Genomic DNA, 25,727 nt, shown 5'->3' with positions numbered 1-25,727 from the left:
TTTTGTTTTTTTTTTTTCCTTGTCTTGGGGACTCACAAATCTGTTCTTCAAAATTCCTTTGGCTTTTCCAAAGCACTTCCCAGCAGCTGTCCTAAGCGCGGATGTTTGCTTCTCATCATGACCTCTTCGCTTTGCCCGGCTGACCTCCACGGCACAAGATTATCTACCAAAATCAAAACAGAAGGGCCTTACTTTTCCCAGCAACAGGGTGTGTTTCAAGTTGGTTTTACGCACATGGGAGGAGAAGAGGGAGGGCTGTCCTGCAGTGTTTTACTTTCCATTGAAAGGCAGATTTGTGAGCAGTTTATTTACTCTCCCCCTCCCCAAATTTACAGGCCCGGGAACAGGAAATACCTGGCTTGGTGACGAGTGTGCCTTGCCTCTAGCTGGCACTGGGCTGAGCGCGGCCTGGCTCAGTCCTCCCAAAAAGTTCAGCTCCTGGCGTGGCGGGAGGGGAAAGGTGCATCACCGCGCCTCTCCAGGGTCTCCAGACAGAGCCCAGAGTTAAACATCTGCATGTTAAGCTGGATTAAGTGAGGGGAAGCCTAGCCTAAGCATCAGCAGAACCTCTGAGTCACAGAGTAAAGCAGGCGCAGAGAAGAAAGACGAAGCAGTGAGGACCCTGAAGCACTTCCCATCGGCTGCTCACGCCACGGGGTGGGACTGGAGACCCTGGGGTAAGGTGTGCACCTACTTTGGATGGGGCTGGGGCAGAGCTGCGGGGCGGGTGCCTCTGTGGACACCAACGTGCAGGTCTCACTTTATCAGCCCCAGCCTTGCCAGACCCGACCTGTGTCTCCCAGCAGCGTGGATGCGATCCCCACGGCCCCCGCTGCCGTGTCTGTGCCGGCTCCTCCTCCCGGGATCTGTCTCTCCACGTGCTTTGGGACCCTCACTTGCGCTGTTCTGAAGCACAAGACATTGGCACTGGTTCGCACCTTTCCCAAGGGACCTCAGATAACTTAATCCTGCAAGCCCCGGCTACCCAAAATGCCTGTCTGAGCTACTGGGGCAGGAGCTGCTGTGAGGAAGAAGAGGCCAGTCAGGTTCTGTCAGACTTGCTCATCTCCCATGAAACATCATTATTGGTAGAGCTCTGCCGCAAAATCCATTGCCTGTCCTCTGCTAACAGCCAGCTGTTAAAAAAAAAATCACTTAAAATCATTAGTGCTGCACATCCGCACAACAGAACGAGCGAAACACCATCCAGCAAAGAGCAAGGGGAAACCTGGGCAAGCACCGGTCCCGCGGAGCCGGAGATGCATCTGCAACCCGGCTGCTTGTGTTAAGATCCGTGGTCTGGAGCAGCGGGGACGCGTGCGGACCCCAGGCCGAGGCACCGATTTCTCCCCGCTGCAGACAGCAGCACTGCCAGGGTGGGGACATCGTGCTGTCGCGGGCGGCCGTGGGGCACGGGCTGCTGGAGCTGGTGCTCCTGCCGTCCTTCCAGGGAGCGGGGAGGAGCGGGAGCTGCGCTGGGGAGACGCTGACAGCTGCTCGCTGCTCAGGGGAGTTTTTATTCCCCTCTGTAATGAACGCTGCAGGCAGGAGCCACGGGCACGCACGGGGAGCAGCATCCTTCGGCAGCACAGGCAGGCTGCCCAAATGGTTTTGGAGGCAGCCAAAAATCGATGCGAGAGAGGTGTTTAAGACTTTATCAGAGAGGGGAAGCTATCTTCGAAGAGCTGACCGCTGTGCGCAATCTAGCCTGACTTCACCAAATGGCTCTCCCAGTAAAGCCTTCAGAGCAACCCTGGGCCCGAGGCTGACAAGCTCCAGCGTGCAGCCAGATGCAGGATGGATCATGTACGCCTGGAAATGCAATCTGCGGAAAGGAACCACCCTTCCCACCAAATCCCAGAAGTTTCAAGAAGATCCCCTGGTTGCATTCCTCAGGTCCACACAGGCCATCTTGCTTGCTGAATCCCGGAGATTTCTTCGGTCAAAGCTCACAGCACGACCCCAAAACTGTTCTGTGCCCACACCTTGGTGGGGAGCGGCACTGCGGTGGCTCCGGAAAGCGGAGCTGGCCGAGAGATGCCCTGCCCGGCCCGAAGCACACCCCACCGGCTCCCAACACCGCTGGAACCCTCACTGACACTGGGAAACGCCACAGGAAAGCGGCAGCTGCTCAGGCAGGTAACCAGAAAACAGCCGTAATCACCGCAACCGCCTGCAGCCAGAGCTGCGTTTGCTCTTCACATCCCGCAAAGCCCTGACCACGCAGAGCAAGGGCGACGTGGCCTCCTCCCAGCACGTGGCAGGCGCGGCCCCTTCTCCTCACCCGAGGCTTTGACCTGCTGTCCACCTCAATAAGGCCCAAGTCCCTTCTGCGCAAGATCAGCGCTGGACCTGAAGGCTTCATCCACCCCATCAACGCCAGCAAGAGACGCAACTGAGCTCGTTTCACCTCCTGCCGCAGGATCCTTCAGCGGTCCTCGCACAATCAGGAGCAACATCCACATCTGCTCTTGTTGAGGTCACTTTTTACGAGCCCTCCTTGGGCCTCTCATCTCTTCTCTGATCTGTCCCTCCTTCCGTCTAACGAAGAGGCCGTTTTTGACAATCAGCAGCAGATTTTATGTGAGACTGACGCTGCTTTTCCTCACTCTTAACAGCTGAGCCTCTGAAGTCTTGCTTGAGGTCAGGGGAAGGCGAGATGTTTCAAAATGGAGAGGAGCTGCTGGGTCTGAGCACTGCTGTTTCTCCCAAAGTGTGTCTTAAGTTCAAAGCCGTATTCGTGGTGTGGGCTGTGGGTGAATATTCCATTTTGTCACAAGTTTTGAGGTTTTTAAATGTCTTTTTGTTGCACACTGGAAAACAAACAAAACCCTTCCCATGTTTCCGCAAAGCAGAATGCTGTCAAAACATTTTTCTTGGATAAGGTCAGGTTTTCTCTCCCTCCTTCTCCGCACAGAAGTGACCGATGCCTGAAACCCCCCTTGAACGCGTCACTGAGACCGAACATCTCGGCGCTGAGAAAACAGCAAAGTTCAGTGAAATCCAGAGCATCAAAACATCCTGACCAGCTCTCCTTACTCACTCGCGCGGCGGGAGCCAGCGCCGCGCTAGCTGCTAGACCAGATGCAAAACACATTACTGTCAACAACGGAGGGGCAAAACCAAAGTGCTAGCTGCAGGCGCTTTATCTGAGAGCTCCAACTGCCAAGCCACCGTATCAGGGAGTATTTTCGGAAAGCGCCTTCCCTTCCACCCCACCGCCTCCCTAACGTTACACATGTGAGTCGCTCTGTCAGGTTAATTACAGCACGGGGGTTTGACAGATCAAAGTTCATTTAATAAAGCGCCCGCTGCCGTGCAGCAGGGGTTTGGGGCTGCTTTTATAGAGCGCACTCCCAGCAGGAAGGCTTATTCAGGAGCAGCGTGATTCCTGCTCGCTGGCGGTTGCTTGTCCCCAAACCACACGTTCCAGAGCAGGTTCATCAGAAGGAAGCAAGGAATTTCTCTCTGCTGCTCCTTCCAGGGGCCTGGGCCACCGGCTTCTCCGTGGCCGCATGACTTTGACCAGAGGGGAGAGATTTTAACTGTCCTTCCTGGGTAACGGAGTAGGACAGCTAGAAAACTCTTGCTCTCAGACTGCAGCAGGTTACAGGTCACAAAAGCAAAACTGGTCTCAGGTTCATACAACTGGAGTTGGATATGGCAATGTTGTTTCAAAGGGAGTCACGAGCTAGTCAGCTTTTATCTAAATAACACTGCGCATCAGTTAAAGGAAAGTGCCTCACAGAGGTCAGCCTCAGCATACGGAACAAATCCTGGGATCCCGAGAAAGTTTTTACTTCCTCCTTTTCAGGCGGAACTCCAACAGTGGGATATCTAAAAACGGGGTAAGGGATTCAAAAGTCTGCCCAGTCTACAACTGGAAACCCATTACAGCATTCTGCTGTGTTAACGCGTGCCTGTTATAAAGACAGCTGATTACAACCGATCACAGCACGGCACCAACGTCTGTCCCTGCAGGGATTAGGTACTCAACATGGTACCTGCGTGTGCAATAGGAGGAGCAGGACAGACACTGCCAGGCTTAAGTCAGATTTTTAAAAAGCCAGTATCTTCTTCCAAAGGTAACCGAAAAAGTGCCATATAAAAATCATAAAATGGCTTAAAACTCTGTTATGCCCTTCAGCTTCGTACTTGGAAAAGGAGTCTCCTTTTCAGTCAGCTTGGAAAGGAAGAGACTGGTGAGGTTCAGGTACGTCCCAGTTGCATTCCATACACTCATACAACTGACTGTAGATGCAACGGGGAGTATTTTTATTTCTAAATGACAGTATTGTTCAAATTAAAGCTGTTCCTGGTAATACTAGAAACCTGCGCAAGGCACAAAGGTCAGATCTGGATCTGAACATCACTCTGCATCTGCTCTTTGTTCAGCTAGTTTGTTCAGACCCATCTCTAATTACTGGGTTTGATAATCTTTGCCCCATTCCTAGCTGCCGTTTAGTGGGGGGGGACTTTTCCTGGTACCGTCCCTAGAACTTAATTAGTTATTTTAGGCTTCACAGTAAGCTGGGACAAGGTGGGGGCAACAGTATCTCTTCTGTAAGAGGTTAATACTTTCTTCTTAGCATGAGGGCTGAACTGCAGTTTTAGGGGTCCCGAATGCTCACAGGAGGAAACTCATTCTCGTCATCAAGACACACTGGTCCAGTTGCAAACTCATGCTCTGGGATAACCTCTCCTCGCAGGGCACCACCGTCCTCCGAATAACCTGTCCAAGGAAAAATACAAAACATGATGGGCAATTGGGTGGAAGGAGTCTGGAAACAAACAGTGGAGACAGTATTTTTAGCAGAGAGCTGCTTTCTCTGGCTTTTTGGCAGAGCAGTGGCGGACGAGAAAGGTATCTCCATCGCCACTACAGATCAGGGAACGGACTGCATGGCTAGCTCCTCTGGCAGAAACTTCCTCCTCCCACCGGGAATGTAAGCACCAATTCCAGAATAAGATCCACATCTGAAAATGGACCTTTAGACTGGGGAATACAATGCAAGGGTCACCCAGTTCTCTCCTGCAACAGTTTAGTGCTAGCTTCGTTAGGGTAAGGTGTAACAGGTTCTAGAGAATCTGTAGTGATCTTGCCACAAAACCAGTGAGATCTGACTTCTACAGGCACGGTTTCAACTCCTGGAAACCCGCCTGGCAGCAGCTGCTGCCTGACAAACTGTGAAGCTCGGATGTGGTTGCTGCACTGCCAGCGGGCCCGTTTGCGGCGCAGCTCTGCACGAGGAGGAGCAGCGCTGGCACGGGGTCCCGGGAAGCAGAGCAGCAAATGCCTGGCCTATTTCTGGGGCAGGGGATGAACCGGGTGAGCTCCAGAGAGTCCTGCTGGCCCAGTTTGCATCGCACAACTGGTGTTTCTGGTTGAACCCTTGGAAGCTGGGAGGCTTCCCACGTTGCCCCAGGTGGCTTTCTTGTTTCTGCCAGAGGAAGGGCAGGTGCGATGCTTACCTGGCATGGTCGAAGTTGAAGGCACTGTACTTTGTCTGGCTACAGTTGCTGCATAAGATTGAGGTAATGGAGGCCGAAGGTCATTTTCTTTGTTCTCCTCCATCTTTCCTGAGCCAAGCAGACTGTACAGGAGCAGGACAGGGGAGAAGAATTAGTTCCAGGCCTGCCCATTCCTCCCCCAGCACCAGCTAAGACAAGCACGTGCATCCACGTCTTCTTGAAGAACATCACCCATCCGCATCACGGCGTCTAGGCAGTGCCTGCAGCCCTGGCAGCGCCGCAGAGGAGAGCATTGTGCTCTACGAGTAAAGCAGGGGGGAAGCAGAAGATAGGGAAAGCACTCCTTCGGCTAGAGGACAATGCTGGCACGAGAATAGAAGGGAACAGACTGACCACAAAAGCTTTAGGTTACAAAGACAAACAGTGTTTCTAATCACAGAGGGGGCTCCAAAGGGCTTCCAACAGGAGCAGACTCGATGGGAAAAGCAGCCCTGGCTAGTTTGGGACGGAGTTTGAGCAGAGATATAGTATGATGTAACGTAACTCATGACCCAAGGGCCCTTCTCAGTCCTCTGATGCTAAAAGAGGAACCCACATACGAAGCTGGCCCACCAGCTCCGGACGGTCGCTTCGGGACGGAGCGGGCGGGCGTCAGCGGTGTCTGAAGGCGGCGGGGCGGCCGGAGCACGCTGGACAGCGCAGCTTTGAAGTGCTTTTGTTTTGTGGCTTTTCAAAAAACTGCTGGCATTTTCCTGGCCGTCAGCCACCTCCTGGCTTAGAGCACATGTTACATTGCACCCCGCCCCAGAGGCTTCACATCTGGAGCCAAGCAGCCCAGATGTGGGGCGGGGGAGGTTACGTGCTTAATCGAATTTGCATACAAACTGAACAGCAGCAGGGAAGACTCTGCATTGGCACTGGATGCCTGCAGGCGTGCATCTGTGCTTCTTGTTTACGGAAGCTCCCAGCATCGCTCCGTACGATCCCACCCCAAAGACAGCTCTCCAGCACCCACTCACGCCTGGAGAAGGTGTGTTGCTCTCCTGCCACCATGGTGGTCAGCGCTCTGCTGCTGGAGGCATCTCCTAAGGCACAGCCTGGCCACCTCTGCTGTCTAAGCTGAGATGTCCCACAGCTGCCTAAGGATCTGAGATGTCTCTGCCTTCTTCTGCAAGAAGCCCTGCGTCCCTGCCTGCTGGTGTCGTTCCCACCTACGTCTGTCGGATCAGGCAGCTAAAATCACAAAGTCAGTTCTAATGTTCTTGCTCCTACAGCTCTATTTTGTGCTTTCAGGTGAAATCTCCCCAAATTTTTTAGAAGATAAGCCTCTGTATCAGATGTCTGGAGGTGTAGTTACCTGTGTTTCTTAATTAAGACACACTCCCCTCCATCTTGCGGGTCCAAGTTATAGATATAGAGATGTCCATCTGACGTAGTCACCAACAGTCGAGGCAGCTTCTGAATCCTAAAGAGAAAAGCATCGTGAGTCCAAACACCTCTGCACTCGCACACAGATACAGCACGCACCCATGCTGCGTGCTCTGCCGGCACGGGTTTGAGATAAGGGGCCAGAGCGGTGGTGCTCTGCAGAGATAGCTGTGTCTGCTCACAGGCCGGCGTGGCAGAGGGGATGCAGATGTCAGTACGTACGTGGAGAGGGCGCAGATGTTCCTTTGTCCAGAGATGTTCAGGCGGACAGTGGCAAAGGCTCGATCCTGGTTCATCATGCCCGATACCTGAGCAGGGAGGTAGTTGGTAGCAGCCTGGAACATCTTTCCCATGTAACCGCTCCAGGTTGGAGGCTCTTCTGGCCGGCTGAGGAGGTCACAGAGCAGCATCAGTGGGGCTACTGCAGTCAGCGTGACAAAGCAGATCAGGAACCGAAATGATCCTGACCTCAGATACGCGAAGGCTTTCTTTGGAGCACCTGCACGCACGGTGCGCCAGCCGGGCTGGATACTTAGGAAGGAGGCAGGGGACAGTGGTAGCTGATAAACCCAGAGCAGGCCTGGAGACCCTGACGGTAGGAATGCAGTGTGTAGCTTTTCCAAGGAGTGAGCCCCTCAGGACACAAAGCCAAAGAGACAGTTTGCAGCTGGTACTGCTTATGGACAGTATGCGGTGAGGAAACGGAAGCCAGCTGCGTAACAGCAAACATCTGAAGCAGAGGCACCCCTGGGGCAGGCAGGGTAGCCCCGGCTAACCCCCTCACCTGTCAGTGAGATGCTCCAGTTTAAAGATGTGCACGGTCTCGGTGTTGCTAGAAGCACAGAGGAACTGGGAATCCATGCTGAACACGAGAGAGCCGATGTTCACATACCTAGGGCCAAGCAAAGACAGGACTGGTCACTCCATGGCATACCGTTCGAGGAGAAGCGCTAAGTTTTGCTCACAGAGACCCACATATGGCAAGGAGCACCCTGCCTGGCTGCTGCCAAGCCTGCGGGCTGACTGACTAGCATTTCCCTCATCTCTCTGCTCAGCAGAGCTGGGGGTAGCCTTGAGTTAGTGACTGACAGCCAGAGAGGTGGAACTGTCCTTGCTCACAGAGCTGTCTGTGGAGCGAACATCTGTGCTGGCCTCGCTACAGCAGATAAAGCTCCTGGTACTGCAAAGGCCTGGGAGGACATCCACAGCGCTGGGTAGCCAGCACGTGGCATCTCCTCCTGCACAGGCTCAGCGGGGCCCGGATGTCTTGGTCACACAGTTTTTGTACTTGCAGAAGTGGGTGTAAAACCACAGGCAGGTCAGGGAAGAAGGTTTTGTGGTTTTGTTTAGTGAGGGGGGGGCCTAAGGTGGTAGCTTCTGTAGGAAACTGCTAGAAGTCACTCCCCTTTGGTCCCGATCAGAGCTGAACTATGACAGAAGGGAGGAGGAAAAAGTCAGAAAAGGATCTGCTGAAGACATTTGTGGGAGCCTACAGAAGATGAACAACAGCCCGCGCTCACCATCGAGACTTGGTCTTTGCGCAAATGACTTAGTAGCTTCTAAACACCTTTGAGAGGGCAAGAGTTGGGCTGATAACTTTGGGAACTTCATTATTTCAAGTAAGAAACAAGAAAGGACAGAGCAAATGGACAGAATCTACCTCTGTTCTCTGCAGTCGCCCTGTTCTGCGACACACTGAATCGAATCACTAAACTTGCCGGAGGCGGCTGGGTGCAGCGTGGCTGTCTGGCACAATGACATTTCTATCTGATACGCTTGCTCTTGTTTTCTTTCTGCAAAAGATGCCAAAGCCACCAGGATCTGACGCTGCCCTCTCCCTGTGTTTACATTTCTGCTCCGGGAGCCCTCTGTGTACTTGTCATTGACAGAAGAATTAACTGACCTTTTCATCCCTCGCCGGAATTCACAGAGCTTTTGCCCACCAGGAATGGAAAATACACGAATGACTGTGCCCTGCAAAAAATGCAAATGGAAAGATCACACAAGAGCAGGGCAAAGAGCACAAACCCTGTCTCCGACACACCCAGCAAACTCAGGACGTGCAAAGGCCCCTCCTGTTTGCCAGCCAGGGTCAATCTGAACCCGACACACTGGCCTCTTACAGGTCAGAATCCTTTTATTGCCCCTCCTCTGCCGCTGTGTTCAAGAACAGGGCTGCTCAGAGGTCCCGCTCTCCGAGCTGGCTGGGACCCCCGTGCCAGCAGCTGGCAGAGAGCACAGGCAGCAGGGAGGGTGCTCGCAGCGCAGCGGCTCTCACTCACTTTTTCGGAAGCACTTGCCAGCTTCGAGCCGGTGGAGTTGAAGGCGAGAGCAGCCAGAGGCCCGTCATGGGCAGGAATGGTGCAGGCTGTTTTCTGTAGGGCAGAAGGTAATGTGAGTGCAAAGAGACACGGTGCTGCTCGGACTGCGTGAGGGCAGGGCGTTCCCTGCCTCGCACCTTATCCAGGTCTGCCGATATGGATTCGCAGGATCGTATTGCACTTACGCTACCCCTTCAACATCCTCAGCATTTCTTATCTCTGCCCTGCCTTGAGCTCACTCCCCACCTACTATGGCCACCGTGATTACAGACAGCTCATTCCAAGGGCAGAAACCCTCAGCTCCCCACCTCTCCAGGCCGCAGGATCGCGACTGCGCTCTCTCTGAGCCTGTGTCTCTGTGCAATTCACTCGGCTGCACAGCAAATCCTGCTGCAGCACCACCACCCCGGTGCCTGCAGGGAGCCCAGGCCCTCGCTGGTACCTCATAGCAGCAGCGTGTTTTCCCCTTGTGCTCTGCTCCTCCCCTGCTGCAGATCCTTAGCTCCCGCCGCACGTAGAGAGCGACAGCCTTATGTAATCCAAAGCCCTGGCGCAAACAGCAGATAATCATGACCCTGCTTCCAGCCAGGGACAGATTTCCTGAGGGGGGCTTTGGACACCTCCCCCTCTCCGTGACTTTGAGTCCCGTGTCCCTTCCAGCCTGTGGCGTGGCAAAGCAGCTGCTCCAGTCCTGCGCTGCACCTGGAGCAGCTCCAACGCTCCCTGAGCCACCCTGGTCACATCGATCCCATGGGATACGCTGCTGAAGCCCCTGCAGGAACCCCTGCGTCAGCCTGGCAGCAGCCCTCGGGCTGCGCAGTAATGGGTCATGTTTTCCTTACTATCCCGTACTGGGAGATGGATGTCCTGATCTCAGAGAGGCTGTCTGCTTCACATGGCATCCAAGCAAGAGGGATGGGGAGCGTGCCTGCCCCGGGCAGTTCCCTCGCAGTGAAGTGTATTTATTAATCTTTCCCAAAGGCCCCATTGGCTTTGCTGTGGTTCTGTTTGTTTTCAGTCCCTGCCGGTATCCAAACGGGCGAGCTTTGCACTTACCAAAGTATTTCCGTCGTAAAGCGCGATCTCTCCGCTGGTCGCGCTGCCGGGATAAGCCAAGTAGGAGTTGGCGTGGTTGATCGAGAGAGCGCACAGACCTGGCAAAGCGAGAAGGACGCAGCTGAGGTTGTTTGTTGGTGGGGGATGGAAAGCAGAAACGCGGCCACGGACACCGCAGGGGGTTCAGGCTCTGTCTCATTTTGGGGCAGTGTCCGGCACCGGGCACAGGCCAGCTGCACGCTGGCAATGCCTCGGCCGTGGGGACACCTGCTGGCATGGGACAGTACGGTCCCTTCTCCCAGCCACAGACCTTCCAAAAATCCTGCTCAGAAGCAGCCCAGGTCCAGCTTTGGGGCACGCTTCTCCCCCTTAACCATCTCCTTTGGCACGGAAGAAGAGGCGCATGAAACACAGCGAGGGAGATCTTGGTCTCGGGGCTAACAGGGCTCCTGTCCAGGCACATCTGGGCACCTCCAGATGTGCGCAGGGCGTAGGTGCTGGGTCGGAAGCTCGGCTGTGCAGCGCAGCACGGACGCAGCCCTGGTATGCAGCCTGGCACGGCAAGGCAGCGGCTGTGGGGCTGGGCAGCGCTGTTTCCTTTTTCTCAGAATGGAAAAGGGAAGCAGAAAAAGACGAAGCAAATGCCAGGGCTGTGCTGGGAGCTGCTGGCTGACAAGGAACTTGAACCCAGCTAAATTTTAACCACAGAGGGAATTCTTCCCCGTAGTAGCCATCTGGTGTTATGCCAACATGAGCATAAAGGTTCCCAAGCGCTCCTTTCAAAGTGAGCAGGAATTACGGGATGAGACGGGGATGGATGGATGTGTCCGTCCGCCTGGCCCCCAGGTGACCTCGGGAAAGAGCATCTCTTCCTGCCTCTCATTTCTGCCGCTGGCTGAGGACCCATCCCGGTGAATCCTGTCACACATAGCACCGGGTCTCGCTTCCTGCACCACGTCCGCACGCTCCCAAATTCAACCCAAGGCTTCGGCATGACCGGAGCCTCCCGGCCCCCACCGAGGGGTCCCACCAAGTCCTACGTGCGGAGGAAGCCGCAGGGTTAAAGGCTGCTGGGGATGCTGCCATACTCCCCAAACAGGACGCCCGCCCGCGTGCACGTATATGCACAGACACGCGGACACATGCCGTGCAACCCGTCGCATCAGGACACGGCCCTGGTCCAGGCCCAGCAGCGGGGAAGGATCGGCTGAAGCTCTCGTTTTAGGTCATTGTTTATAACTAAACAAAGAGACCGCAATGGAGCCAGGAGCTGCAGGATGGGTCAGAGGCCCCAGGGATCCACTCCCTATCAATCAGAGGCCTTTACATCACGCCAGGGCCGGCCCTCACCGGGGAGAAGGGGCGCAGCAGCAAAGTGCAGGCAATAAAAAAGGCGCCCAAAGAGGGAGGGATAGGAGGGAGGCAGAGGAGCCCAGAGACTTTGCTCCTGATGAGCAAGGTTGTCTGTTCAGGATGGTCTTCCCCCGGCCCAGGCAGCACGGGGGGATCAGCGCAGCCCTTTCGCTAAGCGGAGGATCTAGAGAACGCGCGAGCTGAACAAAGCGAGCTCTGAGCGGCTGGTGTGAGTCACCCGCTCCCTCTGCTCCGCGCCTGGCTGGGAGCGGCGGCTGGGAAACCAGGCCAAGGGAGAACACAGGCGCGAGTGTACTGGGCTGACCTCAGGGACGCACAAAGAACAGGGATCACAAGGGACACGGGCAGCCTTTGAAGGTGCTCCTCTGCTCTCGGCAGCCCCACAGCCCTGAGGAGGGTCGGTGCACGCCGTGGCGGGCTCAGGAGGGAGGAGGTGGGCTGGTGCTGCTCGGGATGGCACCTCTGGGAATGCCACATCGCAGGTGGCTTCCTCGAGCAGCGTGGAAAAAAGCTACAGCACCTGAGAAGCTTGGCCTTGCCCCCATGCCAGCAGGTTCAGGTGGATCTGGGGCTTGGGGGAAGCCACGTGAGGCGGTTTCCAAAGCTGCAGTCATCCCCGAGGTGTGTCCCCACGGCACGCGTGACAGCGCGAGTACTGTGATGGTGCAAATCCCCCCCCGACATGAGACATGAAAAACAACATGCTTGAACACATATGGAAAACAACAGGCTCGCCCACCATGGGCATTTTTCTCTCCTGCATGGAAGAGGTTGGACTAGGAGCCAGGTCCTGGCCAGGAACAGCCAGGGATCTCACTGCGACGGGCAGTGGGTGTGAAGCAAATCCCAGTCCTCACTGCGCCAGTGTTACCGTGCCCAGGGCGCAGACTTTGTGGGGGTGGCACACTTGTGTGCTCCTACAGCCTCTCACCGCAGATCCCCGCTCCAAAAAGGGCTGTCCAAAGACAGGTGAGGCTGGACCGCCCCAGCCTCCTGGACACGCCGTCCTCGGGGTCAGGCTTGGGACCAAAGCAGATGGTCCAGGGACAAAGGGAGCGCGTGTGGCACAGCGCTCGTCACTCAGCTCATTTCAATGACAGCTGCTGTGGTAAAAGGGTTTTAAAAAAATAAGCCTGTATGAAGTCCTGTCATCCGCAGCAGCCTGGTCCTGTCCCGGCCAGCACTGATTGCTGCTCTTAAACCACGACCTGGTCATTCAGCCCCACTGCAGAACGGTTCCAGGCCTGGCTATCCCTGCCCTTTCTGCCGCTTCTGGGCTTTCTCGGGAAGGTTTTAAACTTTAATTATATTTGCAGTATTTAGTATGTTTAATCCACACGGAGAGGCCATCTGTTGGGACCTGAAGTAGGTCAGGGGAGCCGCCAGAAGAGCGTCCCTTGAAAGCCCAGCAGCCAGGCGTGAGCACATCAGCAACTTCCCGATCAGCCACCCGTGAAACGGCACTGCAGCCCGCGACCGACCGGGATATCGCAGCGACGCACGGCAGCGCTGCCGCGGGCGCTCGGCCAAGTTTCCCTATCCGCCGCTAAAAATAGCTCCTCTCCTACGAGCAGGAAAGCCGGATTCACCCTGCACCGCACAGAGAGGATCTGTTCTGCAGCCACCTGCCCTGCCCCTTGGGTTTACAGCATATATGGAATAATATCAGGTGGCAGCCTGGGCTCCTGGGAACTCCCTGGCAGGGAACTAGTGCTGTGCCTGGCTGCCTTTTCTGCCCCGGGTGACCTTCACAGCGCTAATCAACTTTGGGAGCTGACCCCAAGCCCGTTAGTAATCACAGGAGCTTTCTACCTTAGCGGAGCAGGGCACGTCCACGGCCAAAAGAGAACCTGAGTTAACCGCAGGTCTGCAGGGAGTGCCGAGCTCTGCGGCGCAGCGTGACGCTGCAGAGCTGACTCATGCCGGCAGCGTGGGGAAGCAGGGCTCCTTTGTCCAGAGAGCACAAACACCACGGGACTCTCTGACGCAGGGCACGGTGAAGGAAGGGCAGGGAGCCCCGGAGGGAGAGTTTCAAGTCGTCCTGTGCGTGGAGGGAAGCTTGCGGTCCCTGCCTGCCTCACAGCTTTCTGCTCGGGAAAGAGAATAAAGGCACGCTGTGGGAAGCTGCGAGCTGCATGGTCATCCCTGTGAGGACAGGAAGGGACCGAATCTGGGAGGTGAAGTCAAACCACGCTGACCATCTCTGCTCTCCTTTGATGCATTTGCTCAGGACAGAGCGGGGTTTCTGCTCTCCCAAGCCCAATTGCCTGCCTCCACGCATTTCTGGCTCCCCAAAGCTGAATCAGGATACACAAACCACAGGCTGGTTTAATTTCTAACATGAGTATCGTGGCTGTACAAAGCTCCTGCAGAGCTGATCTCTCCCTTTCACACAGTTCTCCCACGCTTACCTGTTGTATTCGGAGGCGTATCCAGAATAGTCTTCAAAAGCTTCATGTCCTTAATGTTATGGATGTAAATTGACTCCTCCAGGCAAACAACCAGCCTCTGCAAGGACACAAGGGACAAGCATATAACCTCACCACCACGGGCACGGTGCCTCTGCCTGCTGCTCCCACAGTTCACACACCCAAACCTTCACTGTTAGAAAAATTAATCAGGAATTTCTCATGTACTGAAATGTAACAGAAACGTGATCTCTTCTGCTTCTCCATTCCCTCTCACTGGACAACCTTTGATTTTGTATGACTCTGCTTTTGAGAGCTGCCTGCATCTGGTCTTGCTTTAGAACGCAGATAAACATCATGACTTCTTCTCTGCTGCTCTAAGAGCTGATGTCCCACATCCCCAGACCCGAGGAACAGAAAGACATATCAGGGTTATACCCCAGCCATGGGGCCTTGATTGCCATCCATTCCTACCCCAACTTCTCTTTGCAGTTCTTTTCACAGCAAATTACTTTTTGATGATGAAGACCAAAGATCGGCAGAGAGGCTGCCAATCCTGCTTGTCAGTACGTCTGCAGATGGGATTTTATCTCCCTTGCCCTGACTCTCTCCTGATTTGGGAGCGAACTTTTAGGTGATGGGCCTCCCATTGCTGCTAAACCCGATGGATCTGTTCAGCAAATTAACGTTTCTTTTCCCAGTCAGCACCAGCACACAAGACTCTGCTTTATGTGCCCTGAGTGGTGCAGCAGAATGCCATAAAAACGGGGCTGGGAAATGTTTATTCAGGGACAGTCACAGTGGTTAGTGCTTCATGCGGAGTATTTACATCATCCTGGCCGTCGGGCAGGGTATTTCCAAGTTAGTGTGCTTGCACCTCTTCTACTGAACTCATCGGGAACACGCACCCACCCAGCCAAGAGGCGGCCGTGAAGAGAGGAGCTGCCAAGCGATGGGGAGGAAAGGCAGAAAGGGAAAAGGAAGCCCAACGCTATAACCTTAGCACCGGGTCACCATCGTCATGACCACTCAGCTTTGTGTCTCAGCTCGGTCCAGCTCTCGACGTGTCACCACGGAGGCGTTTTGCACAGAGGCTTTTTTTTGGGACCAGGCTTTGGATCTGGCTGAAGGGTTGCGCTTTCTAAGTCCAGTGAGCGCACAGCTCTGCCTACGTTAGTGCCAAGTGTCCAGAAGCGCTGAAAACCTCCCAATAAAAACGGAAGGCCAGACTCCATCCAGGCTCCTGAAGTTGGAGCACCCGAATCCACGTACAGGAAGCCTCCACCTCTTTAGAAATGAGGCCACTTATTTAGTATCTAAATGTGGAGCTTAGTCACTAACTTGAAACACCCACATTAGAAAATCTTTGCCTCGCTCCACCATTACTCTCGGATCAAACTCTTTCCCACTTCTATTCCTGCTAACCACAGCATCTGGGGCTGTGTCACAGCCATTTTGCATTTCCAGGAAGACTTTGCCTTTTCTGCAGTAACAGGATCAACAGGCTAGCAGCGACCGTCAGAGGAATATTTATACAGCTGATCTCGGCAAAGCCACCGTGTGCTTTCCCAGAACTACAAAACGCAGGGCTATTGATGTACAGGTGAAGGGAAGTGTCCGGATGACAGCAAAGCAGCGGCCGGAGCTGCAGCTGGCACCGACGGACAAAATCCAGGGAAGTGATGGGGGCGGAAGGCAAACAGGTGAAAGAGGCCTGGAAAAGCTCACCAGGAGTTGGAGAGGACTCCTGCCCTCCATGCAGCCCTGTAGCCCACGCTAACATCCGTGCAAACCCTGCTGAGATAAGGAATGGCTTTCATGCTCAGTGTGCACGCAGATAGAGCCTCAGAGAGGGTGCCTGGTGTTGTGACGGCTACACAGGGTTCAAGGCACTGCGTCTCGTACAAAATGTTACTGCTCACCAGTACTTTTCTTTAGTACTTCAGTTTGACGTGAATCAGGTTAGATAGCCAAGTTGTACGCTGAGGACTTAAATTGTGCTGGGTATGGACACGGCCAGGGAAAAGTATCAAACTCCAAAGAGTTCAGTGGGGTTTCAGCAGTGAAGGAAAACCCAGGGAGGTTGTGGGAGAGCTTCTCACCCGTGCCACAGCACAGCCTTATTCCCCGCTTTGCGACAAATCACGATCTACCTTAACACTCTTGAGAGTTATAATGGAGCTGGGAACAAAGAATTCCCATGGATCAACAAGAACCGAGGGACTCACTCATTTGCATGAGGACTTTTTCACAGAGAGATCAAACCCAAACGTGAACCATTTGTTTGAGAACAGCAGATGCAGAACCTGACTACCACCAGTTGAAATCCCGAATGTAGATTGAAACAGGGATTTCTATCTACCCAAGTATCCGTACCACCTTCAAATCTCTCCAGGTTCTCTCCAGGTTTGTCCGTGTTATGGAGAATGAGCTCAGCCCAGGCTTTGAATCCAAGCTCATAAAGCAGCCAAGGAACACAGATGCAAAGCTGGGCCTGTGCATCATCTTCAGGCAATCTCCAGAGCAGCACACGGCGAAAAGCCTGGACTTATTTTATTCCCACACTAATCTCCTAGAGCTGCTCAGCAGAACCTCCTAGTTTATTTTTATACATATACATCTATCTGCAATTTAAAGGAAGTCCTTATTTTGCCAGCTCCATTGTAAGTTTAAGTGAAAAAAATCAATTTAGGACAGACTTAATTGTAGTACAGGAACTTCTGGTCAAATACAGCTTTACTGGAAACTCAACCCGGAGTTTCCTTATGGGAGAGCCTCACTGCAGGACTCACTGTTGCTAACTGAGGAGAGGCTGATTATATACAATTACACAGACTGCTTATTTCTTCATTGTAAAATGTCCTCTGCTTCTTACGGCATATACTTTGAAAATAATTATGGACAAAAAGAAAAGATGACTTAAAATCCTGCAACGGGCTCAGGGCTGTATGAGGCTGTGTCAGTTCAGAGAATAACACTCCAAAAGCCTTCTTCTAAGTGGTCTGAATGTTTTCTATGCCTTTAAAAATAAAACAAGGCTGCTAGCAGTACTTTAGAAGCAGCCTTTTGCCTCATCCACGGAGTTCAAGTTACTCCTGGGTTTTGTTACCAACTTTGAAGGTCTCATTTGCAACCAAGATGGCAGAGATGGGCCTGAAGTCAGGATGTGGAATCCAAGGGAGGGAGAAAGATGAAAAGGTGTTTTTTTGGCAGAGCTGTGTGCTGAATAGGCAAGAAGGCAGACAACAGAAAGTCTTTGTTTAACTGCTACAAAAAAGAGGACTTAGCTTCATTTTACTGAAGCAAACAGTTGTGGCAGATGATACCCGCAGCCATCCTGCTCCTCTGCCAGAGGTCACCACGCCTGAAGTGGAGCTGACAGAGGAGGACAGGTACTTGCCCCTCCAGTCCCACTTCCCAGACTCTGTGCAAATCTGCCCAGGCTGCAAAGTCAACACCAGCAAAGAGCCAGAGTGGGACAACGCTGGCTAAGGCCCTTCCCCAGCCTCTTACCTGACGATTCAGCCGGATGGACAGTATGTTACTGGAATAGCTATAGTTGCAGATCTCTGTCCCTTTCTTGAAGTGGTAGACATTCATTTGCTGTGGCTTGGCATGACTGACCACAACCACAAGGCTGCTGGAGAACAGACGCTCCACGATGTAAACATCTGGGATTTCATCTGGGCACAGAAGGAAAGCAAGACAGTGTCTTTAGCTTGGCTTATGGTTGGTTTGTTTGCAGCAACCAGTGAGACTCAACTAAGGAGGGAACTGGGTTGAAATACTCAGTGCTAAGGTGTTCAACATCTGCTTTTGAAAAAAATTTCTCATACCTGGCACAAAGCATTTAGGTCAGAGCAGGAAGGGGTTAATGAACCTTCCCCTGAAGGCAGGATTTAAGCCAGGCCCCCCTGACAGTGCTGTTGTGCCTCTCCTGGGCAGGGTCCTCCAGCTGAAGCTAATCCTTGGGAAGGGGATATAAAAAGGAGGAGCTCAGCCAGCTTGGTCAGGGACTTTCCTGGAGAGAGTAGGCAAGCTGGGGGTTTACTGAGGTAAGGAACAAGCTGTGTGTAACTTGGTTTATTTTGCACGGTGTCTGGTTTCTCCCAGTTTCCTTGGGGAAGGCTGACATGTTCAAGCCCTCCCTGTATGGGGGCTGTGGTCTCTGGAGAGGCCTGGTGTGGCTGTGGTGAACAGTGGTGTGGTCTGTCTTGCAGAGACCATGTTTGGGATGGCTCCTGGTACCATTACAATGGTCCTGGTGGACCTGGACTTAAATCATCAGGGATTAGGACTCTTAGTGTAGATAGTCCTGAATGGTGCTCAGAGCTTGGGCTGCCCTGTGTTGCGGGTACAGGGGCTGCTTGTGTTGCAGCATACTGTCCTGAGTGTGTCACCAGCATGGATATGTTTTTCTCTGGCCCTTGGTCTGACTCTGGGGGCAATCTGAACTCCTAAATAATTCTACAATAAGTTCATGGCTTGCTGCTGTATAGCAGCTGAGTTACCCTGTGGGGTAAAGAGGAAAGGAGCCTGGACCTTGTTCCAGATGATGCAGCTATGTCTGGTTGCTGAGGCCCCCTCTGCTCAGCTGGAGCACTCCTGGCCATGGCCTGAACCAGACTGGAGTATGTGCTCTGGGAGAACTGACTTGTTTCGGGCTGTTAAGTGCATTGCGTGCTGCTCTGAGCTCAGCTAATAGCTGAAAGCCTGCTGAGAATGACCTTACATAGGAAACCTGTTAAAAACACCTTGTTTGTAAATACTACAGTGCCCTAAAAGCCTGCGAGTTATCCAGCCTCTGTGCTGGGATTCTGCAGTTTCCTGTCCATGGATCTAAAATATGCTGGTGTTAAACTACCTCTGACTGCTGGCTTGCAGGACAAACTGCTGTCAGACTGGCAGCAGTGAAAAAGCTGGGCTCTAGGCTTGTGGGAGTCCTTCAGCTTTGCTGAAGGACTACTGACTGCTCAGAAGTTTCTCAGAGGCTGTAGCTCGCTCTAAAGGCTGCTGTGCACAAGGCAATAGCCACAACTATTCCTGTTCCTCTCCTGATATGGTTACAGCAGAAACGGATGCCGTGTGTGCAATAGCAGCGAGCAGAATCACCCCCTCCGGGCGGTCTGAAGTGCAGTAATACAGGCAAAGTCTGTCAGCTGATATTCCACGGCAGCGAAACAGGAGACTTACTGCTTTCATGGACCTGGTCCAGTTGCTCCACAGAACTTAAGGAGAAAAGCCTGTATCCAGTCGTGGTTCCAATTGCCAGGGAGCTGTGAAGACAAGACAAAAACTTGCCAGTTTAGATCTTGTAGCCTCCAGGTAATAGCTAGAGTGTGTGTAAGGGAAATGGGTAGTTCTTGGTACGGTGATCTGTGGAGGCACAACTGCAGTTTCCACGCTCAACCTAAAGCATGTAAGAACCCAAGAATCCCGCTTTCCACCTGAGGCTACGGCAGCCTACAGAAGCCCACTGACTTGTGAGGCTGTGGAAGCTTTGCTCCCAGTGCTAATGGCAGTGGGCGCCGGCACGTGGCGCGAGGCACAGCCGTGCCAAACGCCGGCTCTGCTCAGTTCCAGATATAGTAAGCAGCAACATCTAGGTCTTAAATGAGCAGCTGGCCCAGAATACCAACACACAGTGCTGGTGGCCAGCAGGCTCATGTCAGCAGCGGACTGCCACCCATCGAAGTGCGCTTTGTTTAGACAGAGTAAACGCAAAGCAGTGCTGCAAACACAACAACAGTGCCCGGTGTGAGGCTGGTGTCTGTGGTTCTGATCTGGTAGCCCAGGATCTGGGCCGATCTTGGCTCTGGGCTGTGATTGCCAGGCACCGTGCGTGGCTTGCTGCTCCCGGGTGTTTGCTGTCCCACTGGGAAATGGCTCTTAAGTGACTGAGGCAGGTAAAGCACAGGCTGGCCACGGAGTAAGGGCGAGCGGCTCCAAGGAAACCCCTCTGTCTCGAGGTGGCGGTGGGCTGGTTCTTCAGTGCAGGTCGCTCACCAAGAGCTTGTGCAGGGCTCTCCAGAACCCTGGGCAACTTGGCCACCTACGAAGTTGCCACGGGCCAGCCAGACGTGGGCATGGAGGGGCTGTCAGCAGACAAAGCCCTTGGGGAAAGTCACTGCTCCAGCCAAAAATGGAGGGGGGAGTGGTGGGGGTAAAAAAAAAAGTGACTTATCTGAATTTGCTGCCTACCCCGGGCTCGCAGAGACCGAACGCGGGGGCGTTTGACGTCCACCGAGAGCCAGGTGCCCCCAGAGAGGGGGACGGGACCTTGTTGGGGGGGGGGGGGATATCCCACGGGGCCAGCCCGGTTTGGGCCGTGGGGAGCAGAGCCTGGCCCGGGGCCTCCCCGTGTGTGCGGGGATGGTCTCCCGGGGGTCGCCCCTCCAGGGCCGGCCCCGCTCCGAGCTGTCACGGCCTGTGGGGCCGGGCCAGCCCCACCCGGCCGCCGCGCTGCCGTCGCCCCCCAACCCCGCGGCGCCCGCCCCCCGCTTACGTGCAGTCCTGGTTGTAGGAGAAGCAGCTGAGCGCCGCGGGCCCCCCCGAGGCCTCGGCCGCGGCCTCCATGGAGCGGGCGCGGCGGCTCGGCCCGCTCCGGCCCCCGCGGCGGCGGCGCCTCCCCCGCGCCGGCCCCGGCCCGCTCCCCGGCGCTGGCGGCCGTCACGGGCGGTGCCGCTTGCCATTGGCCCGCGCCCCGCCGGAGGACCCGCCCAACCCGCGGATGGACTCTCGGATTGACCTATCCGCCCTGGGCGGTCGGAATTGCCCCGCCTCCGGGGTTAGCGGAACCGGCTGCTATTGGTTGGCGCCGGGGAACAGCTGTGCGTAGCCACGTGGTGATGTTGTGGTTGCATCAGACGGGCCCGGGCAGCTGTTTGGGAGGGGGGGGAGCACATCTGGAGGGGCTCAGCGCTGCCTGAGCGGCCTTACGGGGGGGGGGGGAGGGGAGCACGAAATGGCTGCTGGGGGGGGGCGGGTCTGGCATCAGGGAGGGGCTGGGGCGTGGGGGGGGGGGTCGGTGTTTTGGGGAAAATGGGTGATGGCAGCGTAAACAAGACAGCCCTCCTCCTGGTGCCGCGAAGGGCCTAAAGGTCCTTCTTTGCAAAACTTACACTCTGAGCTCAACTGCGTTTGTGCACAGAACCGCTTCGTTCACGCGGTTAATGCCGCCGCTGCCTTGTGGGGTCAAAGCTACCAGGGAAAATACAAAGGAAAACAAACCCCGAGCCAGTCGCTAAATGACAAATGTTCCAGAAGTCAGTACAACGACACTAACAGCTCGCAGAAACTGCAAACCCCCTAATTAGATGAGTAATCCTCATGTGAGTGCTGAAGTCATTGGCCCTAGATCGCTTGATGTGCACCACAGGACTTTTGGAAAAGGAGCCGCACGCAATACCATCTAAATGAGGCAGATTCCATGTGGACGCATATATCTGCCTAGATTAATCCCGCTTTGCAGCATGTGGGCCTTCGAGTGTCCGTAATATTCCCCTGTTACAGAGTTTAAGACCTGCAACTGGGAAGATGATTGATTTTTGGGGAGGAAGTAGGAAAACGCAGAGCTTCAAAACAGCATCAGCTTGGAGTGAGGCTGACGGCAGATCATCCCCAGGGCACAGAGCACATGAGCGACGCTGCAAAGGCAGCAGGGGAATCATTTTAAATCCATCATGTTTTGGGGGAGAACATCTTCTGTCCGTCGGGGCCTAGTGGGAAGCTGTAATAAAACTCAAAAATGAGATGGAAAAGCTGGCTTTGAATGTCCTGGGACTGTCCCTGTGGATCAGCATAGTTTGGTTTGGAAACAGGGATGTCAGATGGAAAATGGGGTTGCGGAGAAGGAAAAAGTTAAAAAACAAAACAAAGAAACCAACAAACAAAACCAGGGAGTCAGTGCCTTGTATTTAAAATAAAAAAAAAAAAACCAAAACAAAAAAAACCCCAGTTTCTGAGCAACTGCTACAGTTGGCTGTTTGCTGCTTGGGTAATCGCCGTGAGCTGGTTTTAAAATGAAACCTTGATAAAGCAGAGCCGTGGAAGCATCTGAGACTTGGGCAACACAACTGCTTTTGTAGCTTGACTGATGCAACCCTGTTGGTCAATCTTCCTTTTGGCTAGCTGCCTACAATGGCTATTTAATTAGCAGAGGTGGGAGAAACAAATAGTTCTCGTCCTCTGCTACAGTGTGAAAACCTTTGGTGGCCTCTGGAGCGGGTGTTGCTGTCGAGTACAGCCAACGTATTGGATTGGGGGATGAAATAGAAATTGTGGGTCTTTCTGGTGAAGAAATGAGGTGTCTCTGTCTCAAATGTAATAAACAGCTAAACCGATTTTTCAGGAACACAGCTTTGGAAGGAGGAAGGAGTAGTTAGATGCCAAGTTCTTCCTCGGGATCTGGGTGTAGGTCACACCTGAGGAAAATGATCTGGCAGAAGCAGCAGGGAGCCATGCCAGGCATCAGAAGTACAGTTCTTGCTCTGATGCGTGCATTTGCTGGGAAGAATATATCAGGAGCTGGCTTCTCTTTCCTGAAAATCCTGCGATTGCAGTAACTCTACTTTGTGTGCAGTAACTGTTGACAATAACAACCTCAACTCGGTCATTAACTCTAAAACCAGCCCAGAGTGTGGCCATCTGATCATGAATATCTTTCAGTGCAAAAAACTTTGAATGACAGATGTTGGTTTGTGTTCTCCACCCTGGGTGTATGTGTTCAAGCCCTGAGGAGGAAATGGAGGTGAAGAAGCTGGGAAACCAGCCACTGTGCCTAGAAGGGCCTTTCCCAGCCGTGGCATCCTGCGTGTTACCATTTGACAAGAGAAGGTTTAGGTACCTTTCAATAGCTTTTTGGCTTTTCCCTAGCTCAGCGTTCAAATTCCAGCCAAGCTCTTCCCTCTCAAAAAAAAAAAAAAACAAACCCTGCTCCTACTGATATGTCTGGTATTTGAATTAAATCTGCTACAGAAGAAAAAAGGTCTTGGCAGGGGCTAAATCTGCTAAATATCCTTCACTGGTATTCATGATAACCAGGAGCCTGTTGAGGGTCTAGAGCCTTCTAGGAAAATAACAGGCAAAAGGTGAATCTGTAATAAGGAGAGCAAATATTTCTCACAGCAAGGAAACCATGGTTTGCATGCGAAAGGAGCGGGGAGAGGTGGCACATGAACCTTCTGTTCCCCTCACCAAGTGGTGCCGTGATCACTGAGGAAGAGGAAGGGGCTGCAGCCCAACCTTTAGGGGCTCTGACAGCATGAGCTGTCAAGCACTAAACCAGTCCCGACTGCTCTCCAAACAATAAATGCTGCCATCTGGTGCGCCGAGTCCGGCTGCACACGCTGCTCATGCCGATCCGGCGTCGGTACGCGGCGGTGTTTCTGCGTGGCAGTTCTCAAATGGAGAGGGCAGGCTTTGCGTACTCTTTGGATTATCCAGTGGATCCCCTGCACCTCCACTGGCTTTCAGTGCTCTTGTAGGAAAAAAATCACTGACTTTGGAGAGAGTCAAGTAGCCCTGCTAATAAAATGCTATATAAAGGAATGTGGAATTTATACCTTGCATTCATCTCTTCCTTTGATAAGTTACTAATTTATGTCAGGACAGATAAGGGTTGGGTTTTGGTGATTGATTTTTTTTTTTTTTTTCTTCTTCTACAGTGGAAAAGTGAGAAGAAAGCAGAGAGCTGGACTGTATATGTCGGAGGCCAATCTGAGCTGGGAAGAACCCCGATCACAAGATCTAGAGACCAGAGAAGTCATCAGTTCAAAGACTCCTGTTTGTATACCCAATACAGGAATCTAAGACGTATTAAAAGAAAAAGCCCCCACACAGATCATATTTGTGATGGTCAGCAGCAGACTGGCTTGTCTTGCTACCTTGTCTGGACAGACCCTAACCTAGGGGAAGGGGTACGCAGTGGACGTGTGTGTGCCATGTGCACCCAGGAGGTTTCATCGCGCTCTGCTTAGGTACAGAAATCGGGAAGGGTGCACGGAGACCTCGAGAGCCATCTGCCGGCACTCGCATCAGCCAGGCTGCCAGAGGGACGGGAGCAGCGGTGCCTGACTCCATGGCCAGTCTGAACGGCACTGAAGTTTTGAGAGCTTTGCCTCGTGTAGCTTTTCCTTTTCAGTTTTTGGTGGTGACCCGAGTCAGATCCTGCCATTTAACAAGCTGTCTTCTGCGAGCAGCCCTCTCAGAAGTGTGTGCCAAGGTCAGGGAAGAGCTTGCAACCTAATACTGCATTTCCTTGTAAGTTGGATTAATGCTCCTTATCTTGCGCTGGCAAACATCCCATTTCCCTAACTAGGCTTAGGACATCACGCTTACCCTGGTAAGGGATTATCTCACCGGAGGCTTTCACAAATTGCTTTGACTCGCTGCTCACGGGAGTGGTACGGGCTGAGGGTGGCTGATCTTCATGTCTCTTTGGGGTGCACACTGGAATTTAAAGTTTTGGGGTCTCTTCAGCTGAGAAAAATAAGACCTGCACCACAGAGAGCAAAGGGGTTATAACTGGAAGAGGGGAGAGAGAAACTTTTGCTTTTCCTTTAACTCTTGGATACAGCACTAATTATAATTCTGCTGTAATTATCTAAAGATCAAAGAATGTTCTGATAGGAGAGATCAGAACAAGTAACACTGTCAGAAGGAGACCGGGAGCACACAGAGGTCCTGACAGGAGCATGCTGGGTTCCTGAGCAGCCTGGCGTGACCAGACCAGAGCAGCAGCTCTGCTTAGTGGGGCTGTGGAGGGCTAGTGCTGGGAGAGACAGCTCACTGCCCCACGTAAGTCAGTCTCATGACCTGGGTGATCTTCCTCCCTTTCATGCTAGAGACGACAAGGAGGGGCTTTGAGGAGAAATGGCACAAAACACTGCTATAATAAATACATTCATAGCAGAAACAGCTTGATCCTTGTTCCAACAGAGAATGCAAGGAGGCATCTCCACTGCCGTGGGACTGTGGTGTACACGGAGCCACGGTAGCTGTGGCCGTTGCACTCCAAGTTCATGTGGATGCAGCTTCGGGACTTTTTCTGCAAACCATCCCGAGCAGTTCACTTGTGATGGGCTTAAACCTCATTCAAGTAATTCAGCTACTGATCCCCATAACTGGAGCGTGCAAACATCTCGTGAGCTTGGCTTCATCCTCAGCCCAGAAAGCGCTTTTATCATCATCCCGCTGAGGGAAGCGGAGATGGAGTGAGGCCAAGAGCCTTCCACAGGAGAGGCTGGAAATCAGTAGCAGAGTAGGAAACCTGCATCTCTTAACAGTCTTGCTGCTTCAGTTTTAAAGGTTACAGCTGGAGAACAAAAAGGGCTATATCGTATTCCTGTGGCACACAGCACATGCCAAGTAAGCCTTAGCTGACATTTCAAAGACTTATTGTTTTGAAAGTGGGTTCCTTCCATCTGGGAAAGCGTTCTATTATCTTGCGGGGAGGGAGGCAGACACTTGCATCAGACATCGTTTGATTCTGGAGCCAGTTTGTTAGATGTCGGTCCAGACATTGTTTGGATGTCAGTCCAGACCAAGAATAGTGGATCTGACCGACTGCGCGATGTGTTTGCTTTGCCACCTGCTTTCAGAGACAAGCACATAAGCGAATGGCTGGTTTGAGTGCTTTTATGAGTGCGTTGAGCTTGCCAGAGAGTTA

At 53.3% G+C, this 25,727-nt stretch overlaps 1 protein-coding gene across 2 annotated transcripts; it reads right to left on the bottom strand.

Moving 5' to 3' along the window:
* WIPI1 (WD repeat domain, phosphoinositide interacting 1) lies at window positions 1-20,709 on the bottom strand. 2 transcript variants are annotated; one of them, XM_086762595.1, is made up of 13 exons: window positions 20,565-20,709; window positions 19,253-19,335; window positions 17,573-17,742; window positions 14,063-14,159; window positions 10,278-10,375; window positions 9,183-9,275; window positions 8,804-8,874; window positions 7,685-7,792; window positions 7,123-7,287; window positions 6,830-6,937; window positions 5,473-5,594; window positions 4,632-4,732; window positions 1-163 (listed from the first exon to the last, which is right to left on the bottom strand). In XM_086762595.1, exons 1-13 carry the CDS (start codon window positions 20,633-20,635, stop codon window positions 116-118), a joined length of 1,335 nt encoding a protein of 444 aa, XP_086618721.1. In that variant the 5' UTR covers window positions 20,636-20,709; the 3' UTR covers window positions 1-115. The 2 variants fall into 2 exon arrangements, with proteins under 2 accessions (XP_086618721.1, XP_086618722.1); XM_086762596.1 differs by lacking the exon at window positions 1-163 and adding an exon at window positions 2,583-2,813.
* Window positions 20,710-25,727: the final 5,018 nt, after the last annotated feature.

Source organism: Chlamydotis macqueenii, chromosome 18 (genome assembly GCF_036417535.1).
Source record: "Chlamydotis macqueenii isolate bChlMac1 chromosome 18, bChlMac1.mat, whole genome shotgun sequence".
NCBI lineage: Eukaryota > Metazoa > Chordata > Aves > Otidiformes > Otididae > Chlamydotis > Chlamydotis macqueenii.
This window is presented reverse-complemented; position numbering and strand designations above follow the sequence as displayed.